At 41.2% G+C, this 27,385-nt stretch overlaps 1 protein-coding gene across 3 annotated transcripts in view; it reads left to right on the forward strand.

Moving 5' to 3' along the window:
* DMRT1 (doublesex and mab-3 related transcription factor 1) overlaps positions 1 to 27,385 on the forward strand; it is a 93,546-nt gene that overhangs the window by 4,917 nt on the left and 61,244 nt on the right. For all 3 annotated transcript variants that reach the window (XM_061613321.1, XM_061613338.1, XM_061613347.1), the window contains exon 2: positions 3,652 to 3,838. In XM_061613321.1, the coding sequence (XP_061469305.1) occupies positions 3,652 to 3,838 (187 nt within the window). The remainder of the gene's footprint in view (positions 1 to 3,651; positions 3,839 to 27,385) is intronic.

Consider the following 27,385-nt stretch of genomic DNA (forward strand, 5'->3'; position numbering starts at 1 on the left):
CTCAGACCAGCATAAATGCGGATTGGATTGTGTCCTTAGTCAGCAATATATTTATAATTCTAGGAAAATACTTCAGAAATCTGTAGCATTTTCTGTTACAGAGTGAATCTGCCTCAGTAGGGATAGCAGTGAGGACAAGATCCATTCCAAGTTAGTTGTCATGTTTTTGAAATATGTTTCTTTCTGATTATAAGTACAACATTGGATATTGTAGAGCTGGAAGAGGTTCAGGAAAGGACAACCAAAATGATCAAGGAGTTGGAGCAACTTCCCTATGAGGAGAGACTTTTTAGTTTCGAGAAAAGGGGAGGAAGAGACAAAGTGTATGAAATTATGCATGGTGTGGAGGCAGTGGATAGAGACACATTTTTTTCTCACATGGGGACAGTGAATGAAGCTAAATGTTGGAGGATTGAGAAGAGACAAGAAAGTACTTCTTCATATAGTGCATAGTTATAGCTATAGAATTTGATCCCACAATATGTAGTGATGGCCTCTAATTTGGGTGGCATTAAAAGAGGATTAGACAAATTCATGTAGGATAAAACTATGAATGGCTACTAGCCATGATGGCTATGTTACACCTCCACTGTTGGGAGGCAGGATGCCCCACATACCTGTTGCTGGAAATCACAAGTGGGAAGAGTGCTATTGCACTTGGGCCCTGCTTTCAGGCTTTCCATCGGCATCGGGTTGGCCACTGCGATAACAAGAAGTTGGACCAGATCGGCTTTTGGGCTGATACATCAGGGCTCTTCTTATGTCCAGGGTTGCAAGTTATGCCTCAATCAGAATAACATCACTTAACTGGGTTTGAAAGCTTGCCTTCTTTGATTGGAATTCAGAATGTATTCTATTTAAAAGCTGCCTTTTGAGAGGACACTTCTAAAGTATTTTTAACTGAAAGCATTCATTATATTGGTCTTGCACTGGACTACAGGTATTGTGGTTAACAGAACTCTGTAAAGCACAATACCTGTAGTCAAGTGCAAGATCATATAACAGAAGCCATAGCACTGTGGAAAAGGGCTCGAATGGTTGCAGACTTTAGCATATGCAGTTAAATAAAAGAATGATAAAGACTAGGGACTTACAGTCTACCTCCGAAGGCTGATCCTGTGCATGTTTACTCAGAAATCGGCATGTGTTCTATGGGATTTGCTTCCAGGTAATGGATAGGATTGCAGCTTCATAGTACAGTATAGTCCTATGCATGCTTACTCAGAAGCAATTCCTGCTGTGTATTGTGAGACTTACTCCCTAGTAAGCATGTTCAGGATTGCAGCCCTAAACACCTTTTCAGTCCTGGAGTACCAACTGCTGATTGTCAGTTTGAAACTCTGTTTGCAATCTTTGCTTGCCCTTTTACTGTCTGTTGTTCACTTACAACACGCTGCATGTCCTATCCAAACAGGACCGTGGAATTCATTCAGAGGACTTGAAGTCTACTTTAGATGGCCAAGGCAGGAAGAAAGGAGACGGATTGCCAAGGAATAGTGGAATGAAGATTTTTTTGGTGGGGGAGCTAGGTAGTAAAAATGGGGAACAAGCAAGAGACATCCATGCGAGTGACCTTTCTTTATGTGACTACGTTTGCTGAAGATTGTAGTAGAAAGAGAAGCAGCAATGAGATGTTTGTGCCTGATTCTGAAAAGGCTCTTGGATTTCACCTCCATTTCCTAGAAGTCTGTAGCTCTGAGAGCAACTGAATTGTATTGCTTACATCAGAGGTGCAGGAAACCTGTCACCCTCCAGGTATTGTTGGACTGCTGCTCCCATCAGCCCCAGGCAGCAATGTTCAGGGAAGATGGGAATGGTAGTCCAGCAACATCCTGGTCCTCAATGTGACTTATCTACATAGTGGGCATGAGAACCTCATCTTGCCTACATCATAGTCTTGCTTGTATAACCAAACAGCTTCAGTTGTTTCTACAGAGCTTATTTACTGTATTATTGCAACATATTTCTACTGCCTTTTGGTCCTGACAAGAGTCCCCAATGCTGTTTACAGAAGAAGAAAATACAAAAAAAAACCCCATATTTGAAACAATAACAGAGCTAAAACAAAACATTAAAAAAAAAAAGTGGAGCTGAAACCTTTTTCATGTCAAATTAAAAGCCAGGCAGAATAAAAATGCTTTTGCTGCTCTCCTAAACGTTACAAGGGTGGAGCCAGGGAGGGAATTCCAAACTGGGGTGCTGCCACAGAAAAGGCCTCGTTCCACGTCCCTACCAATCAAAGTTCTTTTGCACCCGAGACAATGATCTCAACATTCTAGCAAACTCATATGGAAGGAGGAGGAGGCTTTTCAGAAATCCTGGCACTAAGCCATTTAGGGGATACACCAGTCGCTTGAGTTAGGGCCTGGAAACAAATTGGAAGACAGTGCAATTGATAGAAGATTAGTAATAATGTTGTCCAAAGATTGCACATTTAATCAGGATTTATATGGAATCATAGCTGTTATTCTGATAAATGATAACATGCTTTTCTTAGCCTCATGCGTCACACGCTGATAATGTTTGCATGCTGTACTTACCCTTGCTTCTTTGACCATGGCATCACCTTCAGTGCTTGGATTCACCTGCTTTATCATCAGCTGAGCTTTTTCCTCTTCATAGCCAAATCTAGTTGCCATTTTTATGTTATCAGCCCCCTGTGTTACCCCACCACTGCCTCTCCATGTCTATAATGCAGCTGTTAAAGGCTCAGGAGCCAAGTGGCAAGACTAAACTCAGGGAAAGGGGACACTTGCACTTTACATATGCCTCCTTTAATGGCCCAGAACGCACAGCCTGCTCCTGTGCTGTTCCTCCGCTTTCACTATAGTGGCAATGCATAGCTTTAAAAACATACACACAAAACCTGGTTTGAATGAAGGAATTCTTGCATTTTCAAGAATAGTCTTCCTAGATTGGCTCTCATGAGATTCCTGAGGGAACAAGCCTTCTGAAATCTTAATTCTGATGCAGGAACACGGTGTTTTGAAAAGAAACCACAAGCTCCTTGCGAAATTATCAATGGCAAGTACAGCTTGTTCTCTTGCTGATGCAGAGCTACATCTCCCAGGATGCTTCTCCACCCACACCCTAGGCTCAAATGATTTCCCTTTGAGAGAGATGGACAATCATCATGTTGTTTAATAACAGATCCCTAAAACAAGTCCTACCTTAGTCACTTTGTACGTTCCCACCCTATACTTTTTTCTGCTGCAGGCCCTTCTGGAGGAACCACATAGATTACTTGAGAACAATATCAAAGGTCTCTGGATTTCAATAGTGGTTTTTACATTTTATTCGTGTGAATCTGATTCTCTTCCAAGAGCCTGAATTTATCATCTTTCCAAGAGCAACCAAGAATTCATTGAAACAAAGGAAGTCTTTCCTTTGTTGACTTCAGTGATTTTTTTGAATTGGAGTCCTGGCTTTGTCTAAGGTTAAGTGATCATAAATGAAGAAAGGTGGTGGTGGTTTTACAGCTGCTCTACCGTTCAGCTCCCTCTCCTGCCCTTATCGTAACACAAACTGTTAAAAATGACATTTCAGTTCCATCTAGCATTTTTCATCACATTTGCTGTTAAGTTGCTGCTGCTGGTGTAATTTTTTTTTTCAAACTAGAGAGCAAACACAGTGAAACATTCTCATTCCCAGGTTGCATTGAGAAGGCAGCAAGCTCAAGAGGAAGAGCTGGGGATCAGTCATCCCATCCCATTGCCCAGTGCCACGGAAATGTATGTGAAGAAAGAAAACAATGCCAACGGTTCCTGCCTGTTGTTGGAAAGCAGCAGCCCGCCACAGTCCGCGACCACAGCAACCACAGCGTCTGCCTCATCCACAGGTAATGCTGTGCAAAAGGACCCAGCCCTCTTTGCGCCTGGGGAAAGAGGAGGAGAACTGTTATAAGAAACAACACGATTATATATACAGTAGATATAGATATAGATAGATGTATAGATATATACACCCCCAAACCAGCTCAGATGACTTGCCTGTCTAGCCCCATATCACACACCCAGCTGCCAACAGCTCTCCATGTTTCCAGCATAGAGGTCTTTCCCATCGCCTGAGCCTTTTTAAACTGGAGGTGCCAGGGACGGAACCTGGGACCTTCCACGTGCAAAGCGTGGGCTCTGCTGCTGAACAGTGGCAGTCGTCCTGTTCGCACAAGGACTTCGGCCTCACAGTGGAACCTCCCTTCCCTCTTCTTTCCTTGGGTGCTCCAACACTCCCCCAAATCTGCTCAGAATGCTTGGGGAACCCCCAGAACAGATTGAGGGGGGCAGCTCGTTGATATGGAAACAAAGTGCAAGCTTTTGAGGTTGCAGCCAAGCAGTATGGGAAAATAGCTGCTTCCCACAGTGTTTTGCAGAAATGGACTGGAAAATTCACTGTAATCCAAAGGCCTCCATATTTGTGCAGTAATACAAATCAATGCGGAACGCATACCACCCTTCCCATTTTCTCTCCTCCTCTTGAAAACAAAGGAATCCTCTATTTTCATAGGGCAGGAGAATAGGCTGCTTCCACACTGGAGAAAAAGGCCATGGTCATAGTCCATTTATTTCTATATTGCTTTTTACACAAATACTTTTGAGCTCAAACCACAGGAAAAAAAGCAGTCTGCAATAATAGTATATAATCATAATGTGCTGTTTCTGTTCCTGGCACCCTTGAAACTATTCACTGTGAGAGTATGTCATTGTTTTAGATGTTTCTACATACGTTGTTATTTTATTTTTATTGTTTTGTTTTAAGGCTTTGCGAATGTGGTTGCTAACCTGGGCTCCTTTGGGAGGAAAAGCAGGATATACATTTAATTAATAAATAATACATAATAAAAGTATTTTATTGCTGTAACATAACTCTGATTCAATAATTAACAATTCATTTAAAGTAAATTTTAAAAATGAGTGTGAGTTCACTTAACAGAGTTCAGTACCTTTAACATCCCATAGCAGCCCCAAAGCTGATGGCTTTAGGACCTAGCGACCTCCCCTCTGCAAACAAAAAAGATTTTATACATAGACCCGATAGGCCAGAAACCCCCCTCACATTTTTTCTAGCAGTGGATCCTAATGAAGAAGACTCCTAGGATTGGAGGATTAGAGGATTATTGTTGTTGTTGTTGTTTATTTTTATGCCGCCTTTTGGCCAAAATGCCCTCAAGGCAGCTTACAAAAAATAAACACAAATATAGAAATACGTATCAATAAAAACAGTACAATTTACAAAATTTAAATAACAAAATGATAACATTATTAAAAAGCAACAATAACAACTTTCAGTAAAAATAGAATAACATATCACACTTTCCTAACCCTTTCCTAATCAATTCCTAACAATTAAACAATGTCTACTAGATCTTACATCAATATGTTGACATCAAAACATGATACCACTGAGGTGTTCTGCTGGTACTATGAGGATGAGGCAAGGCAGGTGCAAACAGCCATCCCCAGGTGACTTATTGTAGCTCCACCACTGCTTGAAGGTATATTAAGTCCATTGTGTTAACGGGTCTACTCTGAGTATGACCAACATTGGATATTGCCCATTGTAAGTTATCTCACATTTTCTATAATATCTCATAAGTGTAGGTTTATTTATATTTGATCAATTACTTAATCTGTAATTACATTGTCGAGAAGCAGGCAATCACTAAAGTAAACATTCTTTTATGTATGTGACAGCCTTGCTTGATATACATGTATCTTCTTGCAAAATAGATATATGTCTTCACCCATGGGATATGACATATTAATATGCTTTAAAATACAGGCCACAGTCTCCAGAGATTTGTCATGTAACTGTATAAGGAACATTGTAATCTTATTTATTTATTTATAAATATATTACTATACTGCTATTTTGTTTAAAACATCAAAGTGGTTTACAAGAAGTTTAAAACAAAACAAACAACAACCATACAATAAAAAAATTCAAAACACAATAAAAACAAAGGTTACCTATTGTGACAGAACATATTTTTAATTGCCTGCATAAGCTTGGCAGAACAGAAAGGTTTTCAGCAGACATTTAGAAGTTAAAACTTACTTGCATGCTTACCTGTAAGTTATTCCATTGAATATGGTGTGACTCACTTCTGAGTAAACATGCGTAAGATTGTGCTATGCAAGAACCCAGATCTGCTCAAAGAAGGCATCTTATTTGTACCATGCCCCATTTGTTTTGTTTATTAAAGAGATACTTGTGTGAATCTTTGCAAATTAGTCATGAAGAAAGATAGCTGACATTTTTTTTGCTGGAATCTTTTTGATGTAATGACTTTCGAAATCAGCAGAAGAACCTTAATTTTAAATATTTTGGGTTAGTTGATCAGATAAAGCCCTCCTTTGTAGCTTAGTGAATGGTTATGTATAGGTTAGAAAATGGTTTGGTATGCACCTTCACAAATGTAATTAAATTCCAGCAAATATAGCAGAAATGAATTCTAGAATACATGCCACAGTTTAACTTAGGCTACTATGCTTATACTAATACACCGTGCTGGTTGTGAATATTTTTGCTGCCACATGGGGATTTTGGTGGCCTGTGCCCTCCTTGATTTTTGTTACCATTCATTTCAACAGAACTGACTTTTAGTTAAGTGGTTTAAGATCAAAGTCAAACCATTTTAATTGCAGGCATGAGTGACCAACAACCTGGCACCTGTAGGTGCCATGGTGCCCGTAAAGAGATTGTTGGTACGACAGTGCTTGCAGGTTTTGGATAGGTGAACCTCAGCTATTTTTGGGGAACTTAAAAAAAATAGACTTTTGGGGGAGGTAAAAAAATGGCAGACACTTCTTTTGTGGAAGGGTTTTTTGAATATGTGTGAGGGGGCTGTTCAAGTATGTTTTGTGCATATGATTTAGATAGATTCACTTGGGCAGAGAGGGAAGGAGAGATGTATGTGTTTGGGGGGGGAGATATATATGAATATGTGGGAGAAATGCACCGGGCAGAGAGAGTGAGAGATGTATGTGTGCCTGTATACAGTATATGTGAAGTGTGTGTGTGTGTGTGAGAGAGAGAGAGAGAGAATGAGGAAGAGATACGTGTGTGGCTATGATATTGTTGCGTGCCTCCCCCAGTCTCCGAGCGGTGAGATTTCAGGGGTCTCTGCGCCTCCCCAGGGTTTGGTTTCCTTTGGGAAGAAGGTCAGCGGAGACTGCGGTGTCTTTATGAAATATGGTTTATTTATTTACACACATTCCAACCTGAGCTCAAGGATGGAGAGGTTCAATGCATCAGCAGTCCAATATTCAGCTTTCCATCTGGGTGCAGGGGTATCCTATAGCCGTGATGCAGAGGGATAGCCTCTCTGCGTGCCTGCAGCCCCAGCCATTCTCTAGAACACACTAAAAAACTACAAACACACTTCTGCCAGCTCCCAGAAGTGGGGGGAGAGACTCTCCTCCAGAAGAGTTTCAATCACAAAAGGGGTCTTCCTAGCCCATTCACTGTTTCTAGGCAACTGATCGGCCCATTATCTTACCTGGCCACTCTATTTAATTAACGAAGGAGATTCATCTGGCTAGCAGAGCCAGCCCCCAGGGCATAGGATTCCAAATCAGAGGCTGGAAAGGTGACCCATAGAAATCATCCATTCCAACCCCCCCCCCCATGCTCATAACAATATGTATGTGTGCTGGTATGTGTGTAAGAGTGAGTGTGATATGGCCACCTTGCATATTTTTCCTGCTACTGGAGAACGCTCCCTGTTGACATTAAACAGCAACAGCATTGTTGTGTGCTTGAGTGGCAGGGAAATCAATACTGTGTGATCTCCACAGTTTGGACCAGTAGGACATAGCTGACTTCCCACAGCAAGCATAAGGTTGTCCGTGGGGTGGGGGGGAGCAGTAATATTCTCTCTAATTTTGTATTATGCCATGCCTGCCATGTCAACCGTGTTGTGTTATGCCACACACCCATGGCAGCTATTTTGTGATTGGCACCCACAGCCCTTTTTCAAAATGGTTTAGACGGTTTAAGAGACTGCACCCACAAGCAAAGGCATGCTGCAAAGTGCTGCTGCACGAAGACTTTAGGGTTGCTGCACATTATGCAGTGGCTCCCACATTTTCCCCCCATGGACCACTTGACAATTGCTGAGGGTCTTGGTGGGCCACTTCATGATTTTTCTGCCTGTTGTAGCAAGTTGTGCTGTGCTAGGTGCTGTATGTTTTGTAATTGTATTTCGTATATATTGCATTACAATTTGAATTCTATAGAAATCAAATTGTAATACAGTAAAATGTAATATGAGAAATAAAAGAAGCAATAAAATTGAAAATCAGTATGAATGTTTAATCCAATGGATGTCATCTCCCATAGTCAGCTACAAATCCACAGACACACCATGGCCCACCTGAATGAAGCTCGTGGACCACAATTTAGGAACCCATGTATTAACAGATGTGCAACTCAAATCTGTGTATGCTTGCTTGGAAGTAGGTCCCACTGAGTTGAGGGGAACTTCAGTCCTAGAAAAGTATGCACAATTATTGCTCAGCAGGTCCACGATATTTCCAGAGTAGCAGCGGGTTCATTTTTTCCTTATCAGGATCCTCTGACTGCCCTCAGGTCTATCTGTTTTTCTTCCAAACTTCATCACACTATACATGGTTTACAGGGAGAGGAATAGGGTGTGAAGGAGCCACACAAATCATACAAGGTACCTGAAAAGTCTTTTTCTTGCTGTATCCATTTTATTGGCAGGACAGAAAAATTACAGCACATTGAGAGGCCAGAGATAATTTTTCAAGCTTCTGGTGACATGCTGTTCTTCAAAAAATAAGATAAGGCAGGGGAGCTGTTGTGCTTACCAGCATGCTCATGGTAGTCATGTAGTCATGGTAACAATGGTTATTTTTAAAGGAGTTTATCCAAGTTAAGGGAAAGAATAGGAAAAAGCTGAAGTAAAACCTGAACTGTTGGGTCAAGTAAAAACTCTGGAATTCAGCACACCTGTTCGCTGAAAACTTCCTTGTAAGTAATTATGCTTAAAATTGCAGCCCAAATGTGTTGCAGGTTATGACGATCAAGTGCAAAGTAAGGGCCACCACCTGCTGCAGGAGTCCGTAGTAAATCTGTTTAAACAGGTTTCGGGGCTGGGTGGGGATGAATACTTGTGTTGAATGGTGGGGTTGTGGTGGTAGCTTCTTACCCTCTTTCCTGGTGTGCTAGAGGAAAATTTGAACCAAGGATTTTGCATTGGGCCTGGGACATTTGGGATCCTATCTCAGGGTCAAATTTGAGGTGGCAATATGTGTGTTTTAAACATGGATCTACCTCAGTCACATAGAGGAAGTGGGACTGTGGGTCTTTTCTTATTTTTTTAAGAGGAAAAGGGAGACATGAATAATGATGAGTGCACAAAAGCATTCCCCCCACCATCAACACTTGACCTTTCCCCAAACGCTTTTCTTCCAGTGAGCACAGGAACTTGGCTAAAAAGAAAAACATCTTGGGGGGCGCAGACAGAGTGTGGGAAGGTAAGCAGCAGGTGAGTGGAGGGTTCTGCACTCATCAGCTATGCACTTTCAACTATGCATACCCTCATTCTGTTGTTTAAACATGGATCTGTTGTTGTCACATCTGGATTTGCCTTTAGCCAAGTGAGCTGAGGGGCTGATCACTGTCTCAAGTTTGGTGGAACAATGGAAAACAACAGTAATTGGTCATATGTGGTTGTTGCAAGGCCAAATTGGAGCAAGAAAATATCTGCATTGAGCATAAACGAGGCTGAAGGTATATAAATAAAATAATGACAATGACAAAAAATTGTAAGGTGACTTCACCGAGCGTAATTTTTCAAGATAATTTCAGAATTTTAGTGCAAAGTGAACACAGGATTTCAAGCTGTACTTCCATAACCTCTTTCTGTAAGACTGAACTATCAGGTGTAACAAAGAATTTACATATTGTTAATGTGTGACTGGATTAAGAAAGTAGAAGTTTTTATTATTGCTATTCCCCCCCCCCGATTCATTAATCATGTTTGATGAAAACAAATAGGCTCTGATGGCTTATTGCAAAAATAAGCTAATCTGAATCTGGGTATATTGTGCTATGTCCAGGACAGTGTTCTTTAATTCTGCCATCAGGTTTTCTGGCTGTAAGTGGAAGTCTGAGTGATGTACAAAATTCACACGTGGGGCTTATTCGTTTTTGTCCATTTGCTGTCTGCACCTTATGCTTTAATACTGAAATATTGCCAATCACTTTTTTAAACTTTTTGGGAAATATCTAATGTTGCATGAGTGGATAGCATAACAGGACTTCTCCTTCCTCTCCTCTCTCCTGAAGCCCCTGTATCTCCAGATCTGCTCCAGAGCACAAGCACGCATGCTCTGGAGGAGATTTTGGGACTGCAGAAGAAAGTCCCATTGCATGTGTGGAAGTCTGTTCCACTGACAGAGGACACAATTGGATTTCACCCTCTGAGTTTAAAATTAATTACAGATGTGAAGGAGTTGTTAAAGTGAAAACTGATGGGGAATGACAGTGCATGCAGATGTTGTGTGTGAAAGCTCTGGGGTGGAGGTTCCGGCAAATGTTGAAATAAAGAACTATCTGGAAAACTTTCTGATTTTTCTTTGGGAAAACTTTGTGTTGCCCTTTAGCAAATTCCACATATTCCAGTAGTCAAATATAGATTAACTGAAATACTTGAAGATGGGATTAATAACTCACACTTTACTTAGGTGGTTTAAATTATATATTCAAACAAATTCAAAGCCTTAATTTCCAAGGAAGGGTTTGAATTTGTTTGGATTCATAACTTTATTAATTTAGTGCATTTTTATTAATTCATTTTAAAAACTGTACATCTTTACAAATGAGTATTTTGCCATGGAAAAATATAATAAGAGAAATATTTTCCCCACCCCATTACTGGTACAAACTTGAACATTGCAACAAATATTCTCAAGTTTCATAGGTGCTCCAGTGTCCACACAAAGCTTACTGAGCAAGTGGGCTTTTATATTAACATGGAAATGACTGCCTTCAAGTCGATTCCGACTTATGGTGACCCTATGAATGGTAAGCAGTATTCAGGGGTTGGTTTACCATTGCCTTCCTCTGAGGCTGAGAGGCAGCGACTGGCCCAAGGTCACCCAGTGAGCTTCATGGCTATGTGGGGATTCGAACCCTGGTCTCCCAGGCCGTAGTCCAACACTCTGACCGCTATGCCACACTAGTGTCGGTTATTAAAAGGGCACACTGTTGTAGTCCTCATGGAGCTCTGTTCCTCAGATATATATATGGGGAATTGCTGGTTTGAAAATAAAAAATCCTACGCATGTGAATCTTAAGGATAAGACTTCTAGCTTATCCTCCTTCTCTCTTGGCTATAAATATTGGCTATAAATATACAGAGGTTCTGAATTGGTACATGCTATTCTATTCCTCACTCATTTAATCAACTGTTGAAAACACTGACTCCAGAATTCCTGACTAACAAGAACAAAATGAGTGTCCTAAGCCTGAGCCTTAAAACCAAGGGTGGTTAGACCAGAGTATAGTTTGTAATAAATAAATTAAATAAATAAAACTAGAGAGGGAGCATGACCTGTCTCTCTCCAGCTTTCTTGAAATCCTACTTTGAAATCTGGCATCAAGCTTTTTGAATATCATTATGAAAAGTGTGCTTAGATAAATCTGAGTAAATCAACAGACGGATGACAAAATGATGTACAGCTTGTAGAAAAGGAGACTATGGGTAGATAGACTATAAATATTTGAGAGGTAATAATATGAAGGAGGGGGAGGGATTATTTACAGTGCTTCAGGCAGCATCACAAAGAGCGGTGGCTTGAAACTAAAAAATATAAGAAAAATAATTAATTTAGGAGACTCTTAACTAGAAGCGCAATTAGGCTGTTCAATGGCCTGTATGAGGACAAGAAGTTTCTTCCCATATCATTGCCAGAGGGATTTAAGAGAATTGTTTGGGATTGTGCTGAAGATTACTCTATCCCCACAAAGGCGATATAAAAAGGCTGTCTTCCTACTTACCCATTGTTAATGGCAGCTATATTTAACCATATTGTAACTTTATAACTGGACTGTCCAATGAGGACGGCCCGGATGGATGAGGGGGTCTGGAAAAACCAGGTCCTATGAGAAGCAGCTGAAAGAGCTGGGCATGTTTACCCTAGAAAAGATAAGATGACCGGGGGGGGGGCAACGACGGGACATGATAGCAGTCTTTATATGTCTGAAAAGCTGTCACATAGAAAAGATGGAGTGGACATATTCTCTGTTGCTCCAGGAGTTAGAATAATTGGGGAGCAGATTTCGGCTAAACACCATGAGAAACTTCCTAATGATTTGAGCTGTCCTATAGTGGAGCAGACTGTCTCAGGAGATGGTAGACTGTTCTTGGCAGGAGGGATTTAAGGCTGGATGGCCATCTGTCAGGGATGCTGTTACTGCACCCTGTATTGAGCAGGGGTTTGACTTGCAAGGACCCTTCCAAAACTAGGATTCAGTTGGTTGGTTGGTTAGTTAGTTATATCCTGCCCTTCCCCCCAGTTGAAGCCCAGGGCAGCAAGGCTGTAGTCAGCGCCGCCCCTAGGCACCGGGAAGGGGGGCAGTTGCCCCGGGCCCCGCGCTTTGGGGGGGGCATGCTTGGCAATGAGAAGCTGGGCTGCAGGGTTTTTTTCTTTTAAGGCATGCAGTCTCGCCAGCTGCTTCCCACTCTTGGGGAATCTGCTCTTTGGCTGCATGCCTGAGCGGTTTTTCCCCTCTCCGCTCATCAGCTGTGAAGCGGGTGTTTGTGAAGCTTTTAGGCGGGAAGTTTGAATTCCCTGCCTGAATGTGGGGTAGGGTTGCCATATTGCCCAGTTAGCCAGGTTTTACCCGGATTCTTTGCATGCCACCCAGCGCCCGTTTAGCCCCTTAGGTGTCCCAGATTCTCACCTTTAATTTTTTTTTAAAATTAAGTTTCTAGGTGGTCCGGTTCTCCAGATATACATAAAAACGTCAGCCCCCCTGTTAAATCTTTTTTTAAACTACTGTATAGCACTTTGTAGCTTTAACCCCGCCCATTCAGGATTTCAGCCAATCAGTGAAGTGTTTGTTTGGTGGCAGTGTCTGCAAAACCTCATTGCAAGGCCAGAAAATGGTTGTTTCCCCTCCTGTTTATCTGAAAATCTCATAAATTGGGTAAGTATATACATTTCTGTTTTTTCCCCTCTTGTGTGTAGGAGTCAGATCCTGCGCAGTGTTTTGAAAACCTTCCCAATACTTGCTTTTGTGGGGGTAAAAGCATTGCTAATCCCATATGTCCAGAGTAAATCCCATTGAATTCAATAGGACTTATTCTTGAGTAGACATGGTTATGAATGTGCTGAAAATCAATGGGACTTTGGAGTGAATGTAAAAAAGAATTGTGTTTGTGTTCTCTTTCTGTGTCCACCCCCCCCTCCAGTCCTATTTTAAAGCAAGTAGGCAGGGCTTACTTAGGTATTACAGTTTTTATTCTGTAGGAAACTAATACTGATTTTTAAAAAACTAATACTGATTTTTCTGCAATGACCAACTGGTTTGACAATAAACTATTATATGGACTGTATGTATTTATACATCTGCAGTGTGTGTGTGTGTAGTCTTCCCAACAACCCTGTGAGGTAGGGTTGGAAACCAAGGCAGCTCACAACAAGAAATAAAGCCATTTAAAATCCAATAACCATAAACACAAGTATAAACAGTTGCAAAACAACGTAAAGTGGCATGATTCAGAATTTTGGGTTGTATGAATGAAGTTGCTTATCACTTGAGGTTGCAGTTCTGTCCCTGTTTGAGTACGTTCCACTGAATACACTGGGACTTGCTTCTGAATAAATAAACCTAGGATTGCACTATAAATATCTTTACAGTTTGTATAAATAATAAATATATTTGATAGTCATGCGTATATAAATATTTCTTCATTTATCCTATTTTTGGTTTTTGGTTAGGAATCCTGACTGGTTGTGAGATGCTTAGTTTTCTGCCTTACTCATAGGTATCTTGTTGTGGTTGGTATGGTATTACATTTAGGAAAGTGTTACTGCCTTTTGTGTTGTTTTTTTCCTATTTGCATTTCACTTATCTTTAACCTTACTCCGTTACAGCCATAGAAGCAACAGCAAGCATATGCAAGATAATTAACTCCCATTAGTGATAAGAGCAAGAATTTATAATTATTATTTTAATTAAAACAAGAGGCTTATCAATACTTTGAAGAGGACCAGATATTTATTTTCTTTCTGAACCCAGGACGGGGTCTTTCATGATGCCTGGGGGGGGGAGCAGGAGAGTAGTCAATAAAACAGACATCCTGGCATTGGTAATCTATTAGCAAGGTATGTGTGGGGTTGTTGCACACTTCCAGGCCGTTTCATTTTGAGTATGGAGGTGGAACCTGTGTAGATGTGGTTGATCAAAGGGAGAAGAAATTTTGAGTTAAGCAAAGCTCTGCTTTTATAAAACCTAAGAAACATACAGATACTTTGAATGTCTGAGTGCCTGCACCAGTGGAATACTGGAGGAACTTGTAAAGCTTGCTGCAACAGTATTTAGAACTGAGCATGTGGCGTGAAAGACTCCTTTTCCTAACATTTTGGCTTGTTTTTCTCCACCCACCACATCTCTGAAATATATTGTATATGTAATGGTTAACCGTACTGCTGCCCTGACTTACTTTATGTTTGTTGCTATTTTGTGTTTTTATTATGTTTTTATATTGATCGTGTATTTTTATTGTTTTTATATTTGTAAGCTGTCCTGGCCTCTGTTTTTAACAGCAGAAGGGCAGGATATAAATCCTCTTAATCAATCAATCAGTATTCCATATTGTTGGAAACTAGAGTATAGGCATTTAAGGATGAAAATGTTAAGTTTTTTTTAAAAAAAGATTTCTCACATCTTTCCCCAGTTTTTGGTGGTAATTCCTAGGCACAAAAACAAAACAGCTGGACAATCCAAATATTAATATGCAAATAATTTGCATAATATGCAAATTAGCCTGTCCAGATTTGTGGAACTGGAATATGGCAACCCTAATGTGGGGGGCCTCCAACTATGCTTTTGCCCCGGGCCCCGCAAAGGCTAAGGGAGGGCCTGGCTCTAGTATTTGGAAGTTATCCATCCTTGCTGCTCCTACAAGACTCATTTGTAACAGGGAAGACTTAGAGTAAGTGTGGGGCACCTTTGACCCTCCAGATGTTGCTGAACTACAACTCCCATCAGCGCCAGCAAACATGGCCAATGGCTTAGGATGATGAGGGTTGTAGTTCAGCAACATTCAGAGGGACAAAGGTTCCTTGTGCTTGACACAGAACAACATTCACTAATTGGCAAAAAACCTTGCGGTTTAAGAATGTAACCCACAGATATTTCTATCAAACTTTTAAAAGCAAGGAAATTGGGCAGCTATAGTGAATGCACCAGGGAAGCGGAAGACCTGACCTCCTCTCTGAGATACTGGACTGCCCTACAAATTTGTCAAAATGCAAACACAATTTGGGTTGGTCTTTCACAGTCCAATCCACTTGCTGTGTAGCTTGGAAGAATTTGGTAACATATGCCTCTGAGCATATGGTGAGTGGTGGCAATACCTGCCATCTCCAAAGATGAAGAATTACATTTTTGTATGTTTGTTGGTGTTCTTCTTACTTTGCTTCATTCCTGTGTTACTATTGTTTCTACAGAGAATCTAATCTAGAAAAAAATATTTCTCTCATTATTCATCCTAGAAACCTGTGTCAAAATTATTTTTATTAATTTCAAAGCCTTTTTGTTGGTCAGTGTCATATGATGGCGAAGACAGCCTTTTGTGTTTCAAATAGGAGGTTATGTTCTCTTTCTATTTTGGGTGTGTTAACAGTTGAATCTGAAACTGCAGTTTGATGTAAAATCAGGCTGATTACAATATGTTGCTACTTCAGGAATGACTCTAGCTGTTGGGGGGGGGAAACGTAGCCTGCCCAAGATGCATGTTTTCAGCCTGCTATGTTTAAACCACTTCATTTAAGGCAAGGTGGGCACGGTCAATTAAAAAAATAGAGCACACCTAGAATTTTGCTAGAATATATTTCACCTCCCACTGTTTTATATTGTGCAAATTGAGACACTCCTGATGTCCACTGGAGACTCTTCTGCAGAATAGTCAGTGCCAAATTCCACAATTTTTTTGGAGTTTTTTTAGTGTAAATTTTGCAAAATGTTGCTGTACTTCACATATTCAAAGAAACAGAAGCAAAAGAAAACTATTTCCTATAGGAAACGTCACTAAAATTGCAAAGGAAATCAGACATATTTGACGTGACTATCTGAACTATGTCAACTGTTTGCTTCCTCCCTGCTAAAACAAGATCAGCACAGCACATCTTGTTTCTGTTATTTGGGCTGATTGCAGGTGTTGCCACCACTCACCATATGCTCAGAGGCATATGTTACCAAATTCTTTGAAGCTACACACAATGTGGATTGGACTGTGGAAGACCAACCCAAATTGTGCAAAATTTATTAAATTAATTAAAACTCAGCCAGGCATTTTTTAAACTTTTAAACTGCAGAAGATGAAGAAGAGTATGGGGCAAGGTCAGTAACAGGATTACAGGTCCTCTGTGAACATGGCTGATTTTTAATGAATTTCAACAGATTATGAGGAGTCTCAGAGAAAAAAGTCCAAAAGGGCTCTGGTTTTTTTCTCTCTCTCTTTAGACTGAACTCTCTCTTCTCTCTGACTGTTTTGTGTATCACCATGAAAATTGAGAGGGTTGTTAAGCAAGTGTTTCTGAGTTCAGGACTATAAGTTTTGTAAGGTTTTGTTTTGAAATGAGCTTATGGGAAGAATCAGAATGGCATGGGGGTTATTTTCAATTTAACACTGCGGAATGTGAAAAATCCATGCTGGCTATAGTATACAGCCACTCTCGTGGCTGTATAAACAATGAACATGGACTGCCTTCAAGTCGATCCCAGGTTATAGAGACCCTATGAATAAGGTTTTCATGATAAGTGGTATTCAGAGGGGGTTTACCATTGCCTCCCTCTGAGGCTGAGAGTCAGTAACTGACCCAGGATCACCCAGTGAGCTTCATGGCTATGTGGGGATTCAAACGCTGGTCTCCCAGGTCATAGTCCGACACCTTAACCACTACACCACACTGGCTCTATGGTGGCTGTATAATTAGGGCTGTTATCTGAGTCTGTGACTCAGACAATATTAAAGCCCGCTGGAGGGTTTTGTGATTATAATTTCTGATTATAATTCTTCTTTGGCAACATACTCATTAGTGAGTAGTGCTTTGCAGAGCTAGAGGCGATCCCCTACTCTGATTTTTAAGACTGCAGTCTGTGCACATTTACCAGAAAGTAAGACCCCCACTGTAGACAATGAGGCTCACTTCTGAAAACATACATAGGATCACATGGCATGTTAGACCAGAAAGAAAAGTAACAAGGGCAGAAATGAGGTTTTTGACCAAGATTGTGCAGTTGAATGCAAGTTTAGCTTAAAGCTTCCTCACACATTACATTTTTAGTAGTATGCCTTTATTTTCACATGTACACTTAAAAACATGTAATGTGTGAATGCAGTATTTTTACATGTATTTGAAAACATACGTATCATACATACATCATATTATCATAAGACATACTTTCCAGGAAATTAAAAAAAAATGCTGTTTGTTATATTACCTCTATAATATTGTATTAATACATATCTTAGAAAAAAAAGTCTGCTTTAGAAATAGGAAATATATTGATTTGGCATTAGGATGGGAGAGAAACTATATGTTAATTCAAAGGGTTTTAGTAGGGTAACTTTGAGTTTTATTTTTAAATAATTTAGAAAAGTCAGTTTTAATTTCAGTGTTTGGGGAGATGTATTGCAATTTGAGAGGTGAGGCAGCACCTGTAGGGAAGCTCCTGGTTGGGGATTTTCCAGACCTATAGGGCCACATTTATTCCACTATTATTCCACTTTAAACAGTCATGGTTCCCCCAAAAGAATCCTGGGAAAGGTAGTTTGTGAAGGGTGCTGAGAGTTGTTAGGAGACCCCTTATTCCCCCAACAGAGCTGCAGTTCTCAGAGTGGTTTAACAGTCAATCTCTGCAGCAGGACAGGCTGGTAAGGACAGACCACCGTTTCTGTTCTTCCATCACTGGCCACTTTTACGGGCTAGGCTTGTGGGGAAGGGCCATAGCTTAGTGGTAGAGCATCTTTGCATGCAGAAGGTCCCAGACTCAATCCCTGGCATTCGTAGGTAGGGCTGGGAACGTCTCCTCTCTCAAATCCTGATGAGCTGCTGACAGTCAGTGTCAATAATACCAAGCTAGATGGATCAATGACCTGATTTGATATAAGGCAGCTTCCTATGTCCCTTGTGTGGTAGCAGTGGGCAGGACTGGCAGGAATACATGCTCTGCGACCTCCCAGTCTGGTTTGCTCCTGGCTGGCTGGGCTTTTGTCATGAGCTGGTGGCTTGGGCAGTTGTAGCAATGGTGTTCTCCTTCCTGACAATAGCTCAGCCTGGGGAGCTTGGCTGCTTCCACTCAGTTCTGAGCTTGGTCCCTTCTGCCCACCCTGCCACAGTAATACACGCACTGGAAAAGGGTCACCCAGAGCCTGTTGCCATCCACCCAGTAAGCAGTATGGAACAGGTCTGAGGGGATGATGAGGTGATGGAGTAAGGATCAGTAGCAGTTAATTGTGCCCAATCTTTTAACTGGGCGTGAGAATTTTTAATAGATTCCATTGAACTGATTAGTAGATGAATGTTGCAGCACTAATGGGTGCCTTTTTCAGAGAGCCAGGATTGGCCACTAACATTAGGGAGCATTTTGAAAAAAAACCAGTACTGGTTTACATCAGACATGATTGATACCGAGCAATATATGGCATAAAGCAAGTGCAGAGGGATACATGTCTTTCTAGGATAGAGAATAACTTTAATTGCTGGTTGCATTTTAAACTATCTTTTATTTTTAGTGTCACTACCAAATACAAAGTTGTTTGTATTTGTAATTTTTGTATCTCCTTTGTGCTTTCTGTATGTTTGCATATTAGTTCTCCGTAAACTATAGGCATAATTTTTTCTAGGTTACTTGCCACTTTTTTATATACAATGACTGTGAGCCACAAATTTAATTGATTGTGTCCATCAGCTTTATCTCAGCTTTGAGCAGGATACTCCCTTCATTCCCATTTTCTGGTTTTTAGAAGCCACCTGGGTTTCTTTCATCATGTTGCTCTTAACGAAGTAGACTCTGGTGAATTCTTATCAGTTGCCACCTCCCTTAGTTTATTTTTAGTGTGAATTATAATGATTTTATCCTAGTCGTATTTTCTCCAAGGCCTTCCCTCTCAGATACTTGAATAGCTCATACTCCTCTCTCAATACTGTCTTTGATATTCTCTTACTGAAATTTATTCTGTTCTGACTGTAACCATGCTAATTTTGTTTCTCCTAGAGTTTTTTTGTTTTGGAATTGTGGGGTGTGTTATTCTTGTCTGGGCTTTTCTGCTGTCTTTCCTACAGATCGTAATTTCGTGTTTTCTGAATGGTCTTACACTTTGGCATCAGTTACTTGACTTGATCAAAAGTTAAGCTCTGTTTGTATTCTCTTACTCTACTCCCCAATAGCAGCACCCTAGGATGGAGTTAATGTGTAGAGGTCTGATTTCTTTTTCCCACTTTTCCTTTCGTCATGTAAAGCAGGTTAAGTTGAGAGAAGAGCGGGGGAGGGGGCTATTTCACACCTTTGTTTCCAATTGCCTGTTGGTTCAAAATCCCCCTTCCAGTTGCTATAAGCAATGATATGAGGTGGAAAATGTCCCAGTGCTTTATTTTTCTGAGAAAATTTTTCTGGATCACAAGTTCATTGGTAACAATGAATGGATGGTATTAGGCAAGCATGGCAGTTTCATGGTTTTTAGCATTGTTTTCTAAAGACAAGCAAAATAAACATGCTAACTTAGATCACTCTCTAGGGAATTTTCTGATGCAAACTGTAAGTTTTCCAATGCAAATTATTCAAAATGCTCATCAGTGCCCAGAAGTCCCCGTATATTTTACCTTTGGGGGAGAAAAGCTGCTTGGGGCAGATTGTGGAAGGAAAGGGTTAAACTGCTTGTCTCTTCTGAACCCACCAGCAGAAATTTGGAGAACGCTTCTGCCCAACCATGCACAGCATTTAGCTCTGGCATTGGAAAAATGGACTGCCTTCAAGTCATTTCCAACTTACGGTGACCCTATGAATAGGGTGTTCATGGTAAGCTGTATTCAGAGGTGGCTTACCATTACCTTCCTCTGAGGCTGAGAGGCAGTGACTGGCCCAGGGTCACCCAGTGAGCTTCATGGCTGTGTGGGGATTTGAACCCTGGTCTCCCAGGTCGTAGTCCAACCCTCTGACAGCTACGTCACACTAGCTCTCTAGTTCTGGCATTACATCTTAACAAATGTTAAGGAAACCTCTTGCTGCAACAATGACAGAACAATCTTGGTTTTTTCATTGTTGTCTGAGGTCAAAAGTGGCCTTCCATATTTCAGTCATGTGTAGCAGGACAGCTGCCAAGATATGGGCATATACTGTATTCAGTTTTTGAAGTTTTTCTGGTTTCATACCATAACTTCAACGGAATGAGGATTTGCCCCTTCAGAAAGCAGTGATCGAATTTACATCAAAATCCCAAATAATTGGATTGCCTGTTTCCAATCATTGCAAAATTTCAGGTCAAATGTAGGTGTTTCCAGACCTGGACGATTTAATGGAACCCAATTACCTGCTTGAAGCTGAAAGTGGAATAGCAACTTTCCCTCCCAACTTCTGGAGTCCAAATAACATTTTGTAGCCAAATGGGCGGGCCCCCTTTTCGCAGCATTAAATGTCAGTGGTAGGAGTTTTCATTGGGACCATTGTTGGGAAGGGAGGAATTAAACTGGGGTGGGAAACTGGATCTGGCTAGTGGGCCCTGTTCTTATCTTCTCCAACCCCAGAGGGCCATGTTTGATAGATGGGCGTGACTAACCTCCTGTCATTCACCTGATATATTAATGACATCAGGAGACCTGTTTTCATGCAGATTGTCAGGGCTTCAGAGCACTGCACATTGCTCTCTGCAATCACTGACAATCACCAACCCTCTTTTTGTTCCAGTACAACTTTACCTGCCCCACATCTGGCAATGTATATGGCTGGCAGTTAAAGCAAACCTTTATGTGTTCCAGAATTCTAACACCAGAAACATCCTGTCTTGGATTAATTAGAGACTGGATGTCACTCACAGGAACATAGATTCCTCCCAATTTTAGCTCAACCATGCCTTCATAACCTTCTAAAACAATAGGTAAAAGAGTAGTCGTAGAGATAAGGGGTCTTGGACCTCTGGCCCACCTAAAATGGAAGCACTGTGTATGGGTTCCAGAGCTTGGAAAAGTTACTTTTTTAAACTACAACTCTCATCAGACCCAGCCAGCATGGCCACTGGATTGGGCTGATGGGAGTTGTAGTTCGAAAAAGTAACTTTTCCAAGCTCTGAATCACCCACATCATGAAATGCCCCCATGTGCCACAGCTATGAGGAGAAACTAATGTATGGGTTCTAAGCCTGCACAGAGCACAGTTTGGAACGTTCTAGAGCAGCCTTTCCCAACCTTTGGGTCCTCAGATGATGTTGGACTACAACTTTCATCAGCCCCAGCCAAACTGGCCAGTGGTCAGAAATGATGAGAATTGTAGTTCAGCAACATCTGGGGACCCAAAAGCTGGGAAAGGCTGTTCTAGGGCTAAGCTTATTGAAACCTTTTTTGAGCAGGATGCATGTCCATTGGGCCATGGCCACCTCCTTGATTCTCAAGGCCAATCTGCACATTGCATTAGCCATGGGAAGGCTTTAAATCACTCCACATGGCAACAGTTCTCACATTGTGAAATGGTTCACTATACATTGAGTGATTTTCTCCATAACTTCCCAGAACTCTTTGTTAATGTATATTTGTGGCGTTTTAGAGGAAAGTGCCCAGCTGTGTGGTGCAGCCTTTTCTAACCTAGGGCCATCCAGATGTTTTGGAATCAGCTTCCGCCAGCGCAGCCTGAGAGCCATATGAAAACCATTCTAAATGACTTAGGATAGTTGCCTAATGTGATAGAGGTGAATAATCTCTGGAGCCTAATTGCATGATAATTAACATTGTATGATAACTAATGGGAGAACTTTGACATGTTGATATAAATAGTACAAGTGCTAATATAATGGGAACTCATTTCTGGAGATGGTGACTGCAGTAGGCAGTGGTGCTGACTTATCATTGATGGGGAGAATGCTGTTCTTTCTTTCATTATATTAACAACACAACTGAGCGTTGTTCCTGGCAAAAGGGGTAAACCTTGAGAAACACGTGAGCTTAAGCCTTTGACGTCTTTGGAGATAAAGCTAGCGTCTGCCCACAGACAGCTTTCTTCTCCCCTGCTGAAAGGCCTTTTATGGATGCTTGATAATTTTTACAGAAATAGTACTGTTACGGGCTAAAGCCTGCTCTACGTGTTGGAGAGCCTATCAGATATTCTCTAGTCTTTCAAAGAACTGCTCAGTGACTGTTTTGTTTGAAGAGGACAGGGTTGGTTGTGGGGGGAAGAGATTATGATGGAGTACGAATTGGCAACTGTGTAAGTGTCTTGTTATATGTGGACAGCCCCAGGGAGGAGGGGGTCATGCAGTTTTATTCCATTTATATCTTTAATAAGCCAAGACCGTATAAAACCAGCAGCCTCTTATTTTACTGTCTCCAGGATATTGAGCGTACTTTTTTTATTTCTCTGCTAATGGAATTTTTGTATTACAGCAAAACCAAAAATGTATTCGTATTAGGCTACTAAGATTGAACAAGGGATATCTTCTTTCGCATACACTGCAGAATTGCAGATATTTTACATGGAATGAGTATGCAATGGATAATATTAAGGCATGGTCCAGCCAAGGAAATTACATTTTGATCACCTCGCAATCAACATGCTTGCTGGATTAGGGTATTGGATGGAGGGAATGGGGGAAAGAGATTTGTATCCTTGACTCTCTGTGGGAAAAATCTGGGGAATCTCTTGCAACAACTGAACCCATCATTCTCTCTGAAATTTAAACATTTCAAAAGGCCCTGATCTTTAGTGGAAAAAACCCCACAGGAATCACATGGGTGCATTAGTAGGAATATGGACTATACCTAACATTTGGCAGTGGGGACAAGTAACATTTCTGACTTTTAAGCAATGCAGCACATCCGAGTAGGTCCTGTAGGATAAATCACACGCTTAAACAATTTACTGCCCACTTTTGTATGTACGGAGAGTAGTACTCTAAAGGTCAGGTAAGCTTCCTTGATAACATAATGCACTGAGCTGTAATTGCATCAAATCCTGGGAGTTGTAGAGCAGCCTAGGAGAAATAATTATGCCTGGTAATGGGTAATTACAGATAATGGCTCTTTTTGGGGGTGGCAGGAAAAAAAACAGCCTTGTCTGGAATGAATGTTGCGTAGCACATTAACTTTATGGTGTTGGACTATGACCTGGGAGACCAGGGTTCGAATCCCCACATAGCCATGAAGCTCACTAGGTGACCTTGGGCCAGTCACTGCCTCTCAGCCTTAGAGGAAGGCAATGGTAAACCCCCTCGGAATACTGCTTACCATGAAAACCCTATTCATAGGGTCGCCATAAGTCGGAATCTACTTGAAGGCAGTCCATTTCGTTTCATTTCACAAGTTCAGCACTGAAACAGCATAAGGTGCAAGGAGAATTTTTTATTATTTATTTAAAGTCAGGGCTTATTTGGTTAAAAGGTGAAACACCAGGCTTCTTTCTGTTGGCTCCCTTTCTCTCCACACTGTTCAGAAACACAACCTTGATGCCTAAGAAAAACTGGCTGGCAGTGAGGTGCTGAACAACAAAAAACTGCTCTGTCATGATAGGTCTGGTGGGAGAAACACATTGTTCTGCCGGTTTCTGATTATGGCTTTAGGGAGTTATTTCACTCCAGCCTTATTCAAGGTCTGACCTCAAACACAGCCTGGACACAGCCTGAAAAGCACAGTTAGCTCTGCTAATGAGGAAGGGAGGATGCTTCCACTGGGTAGAGGGTGGGGAGATGCTGGGGAATTGTTGAGATTTAAACTTCTTTTTGTGCATAATTCTTGTGCATTATTACTTCTACTTCAGAAATCATTGAGACTGTTTAAAAGAAGTTGCTCGCTGCTAAAATAATACTCTTTTCCCCAAAAAAAGATAGGAAAAAAATGCTCTCTTGTTGAGGACTATCTCTTTAACATACTATCACTTTAACTGTTAAGGTTATACAGAATCAGGAAGCGATATGAAGGTTAGCTTTAAGCCACAGGTTGTAATAAATGGAGAACAGTTGTCTATTAGTCAGATTGCATTTTTAAAGCTTTACCAGTTTGGATGTCTGGTAATTTGGGAACACTGAATTCAAAGATGTCCATGTCAGATCTGTCATTCTGTGGATTCCCAGATAAACACTGGCACCCAAATGTCCAGAACAGAAAAAGAGACTTGCAGGATCAGACCAGGGGCATGTCTAGGTTAACATCACGTTAGCAGTGGCGGCTAGTGAGATGCTTCGAAATAGCCCATGCACGGGATATGAAGGAAACAGCCCTCCTTGACTGCCACATTATTTGGTAGAATAATCTGATTTGGAGATTTCACATGAACATACTCCACAATAATACCATTCCACTCAGCAGTGGCTTTTGCTTATCCACTCAGGGACTACTTTGGTCCCTAGTTGCTACCTGCCCTACCCATAAATATTTTGACACTGTTGCTTATACTTAGGAGATCTGGGAAGATAACATTTTCCTCATGTCTTTGTGTTACATGCTTTTAGTGTGCTTTAGATCTTTAGCACTAATCCTCCCATTTCTAGTTTTAGGTTGGTTTTTATGTTAGTTTGTGCTGGCTTTTATGCTGATTCCATGCTTTTTGTTGTTGCGTTGTTATTGTTTTTAATATGTCTTGTTTTTAATTCTGCATTTTATTATTCATAATTTTTGTATACAGCCCAGAAGATTCTAATGGGCAGTATAAAAACACCATAATAAATAAACCAATTTTACTTTTAAAAAATGCTTGCCACTTCGCTTCTTGCCCATGACGAGGCTTCCTGTATTCCACAATTTCATCCCACAGTAATCATGTGCTCTGCTTTGACAACCTTGCTTTGGTATAACCTCTGTGTTGTATGGTAAAGTACATCTGCATTTTGTAAGGTGAGATTGCCTGAACCAGCCTAAGGGCTCGAAGATTCTGGGGGAAGTGGCTCCTTGGAACTGCAGAATTGAGAAGACAGTGGCTGGAAGGGGAGGGTGGACATGGGGAGAGACACAGAGCTAACTCTGAGTGTCAGAACTTTAGGCAGAGGAACAGGATGCTTAGAGGTAGAAGGCCGGATACCCAAGAGGAAGGAAGAAACGGGAACAGATAAGAAGGGCCTTAATTTTGTTGGAAGTGGGGCAAGAGCAACTCCTGTTTTGTTCTTTTGTTTATGTTCCAGAAGGGAGATAGAGTTAGGGTCCTCTAGATGAGTGGAGAAGTTTGCCGTATTCTAGATGAAGGAGAAATATGTTGCACTGCAAAATTGAAAAATGGAATTTTGCATTTAGAATATCTTGAAGCTATGCATGTAAATATGGTCAAAGAAACCTGTAATTCTGAATGTTTGCAGATTTGGCATAGAAGAATGGGACATGCCAGCTTAGTCTGTCAGTGCTCTAGAGAAAGAGGATTTAGCAAGAGGCATTAAAATGGGACAGTGCAAATGTACGGAAAGATGTGAGTGCTGTATAAAGACAAAAAGTGTGAAACCAAAATTTCCTAAGAAAAGTGAAAGGAAAACCAAAAACCCTCTAGAATTAATTCACACTGATCTTTGTGGGCCAATGAAAGTGCCATCTCAAGGTGGAAATTTATACATGTTAACTTTTATAGATAACTACACAAGTTATACTACAATATACCTGCTAAAAGAGAGAAATCAAGTACTTCAAAAATTGAAGGACTATGTCAGAATTGTGTCCAACAAATTTGGCAGAAAGCCACAGTTCATAAGATCAGACAATGGAGAAGAATATGCAAGACTTTCTCTGTGAGGAAGGCATAGAGCACCAGACTACAGTTGTCTTCAACCCAGAACAAGGACACATGAACTGGACTCTTGGGCAGGTGATTCGTTCCTTGTTGGAAGATGCAGTTACCACAGAAGTACTAAGGAGAAGCAGTGGTTACTGCCACCTACCTGCAGAACTGACTTCCTGCATCTGCAACCAACAAAACGCCATTTGAGCTATGGCATGATCAGTCACCGAGTGTGTCTCACCTTCGTGTATTCGGGTGCAAGGCGTTTGTGCATATCCTGAAACAAAAGAGGTCAAAATTTGACAGCACTGACAGGGAAGTAATATTCATTGGATACTCTTCAACGCAGAAGGGATATTGAGTAATAGATCCCAAAACTGGCGAAGTTGGAGTGTACAGAGCTGTCCACTTCGATGAAGGAAAGCATGTACACTGACCAAAAGGGGCACCACACCAAACAGATGACAGTGAAAACAAAGAAGAAGCTGAGCTATTCTTCCACTACAGAAAGGGTCATAATGATACACCTGCAGAGGAAGGCGAGTCTGAGCCAGAACAGGCATCAGAGCCAGAAGGGGCAGTGGAAGCGCCAGCACCCAGGCACTCTGAACGCACCAGCAGAGGTGTACTACCAGAGAGATTTGCTTACCTCGTGAGAGATAAACGTCCAGAGCCAGAGACCTGGAAAGAGATTGAAGCCTTACCCAAAGCTGAAGCAGAGAGGGAGAGGCAGCCAGCCAAGGAAGGGCTGGAAGCTCTACACAAAAATAAAAGTTGGACACCGACCAAGCTTCCTCAAGGATGGAAAACCATAGGCTACAAGAAGAAATTCATGAACAAATGCTAAAAGAAACATTGAGAGATACAAGACAAGACGTCAGAAAACTTTCATATATTAGTACTGACTTGGCCAGATGTGGTGTTAGCAGTGGGATACCTGTGCCAAAAAATCAGCTTGCCAACCAGAAGGACTGGGAAGCAATAAAGAGAGTGGTGAGATATCTAAAGAGCACTACAACCATGAAACTGAAGCTAGCAGCTACCCAAGATCCCAAACTATTGGGATATGCAAAGGCTACTTGAACTGTTTAAAGAGTTAGGCATCTCTATACCTGGGCCTGTTGTGATGCATGAGGACAACCAAGGATGCATCAGACTCATGGAGTCAGAAGGGGTGAGTTCATGGACCAAGCACATAGACATGAAGCACCATTTCATTAGAGATACC

Source organism: Rhineura floridana, chromosome 1 (genome assembly GCF_030035675.1).
Source record: "Rhineura floridana isolate rRhiFlo1 chromosome 1, rRhiFlo1.hap2, whole genome shotgun sequence".
Classification (NCBI taxonomy): domain Eukaryota; kingdom Metazoa; phylum Chordata; class Lepidosauria; order Squamata; family Rhineuridae; genus Rhineura; species Rhineura floridana.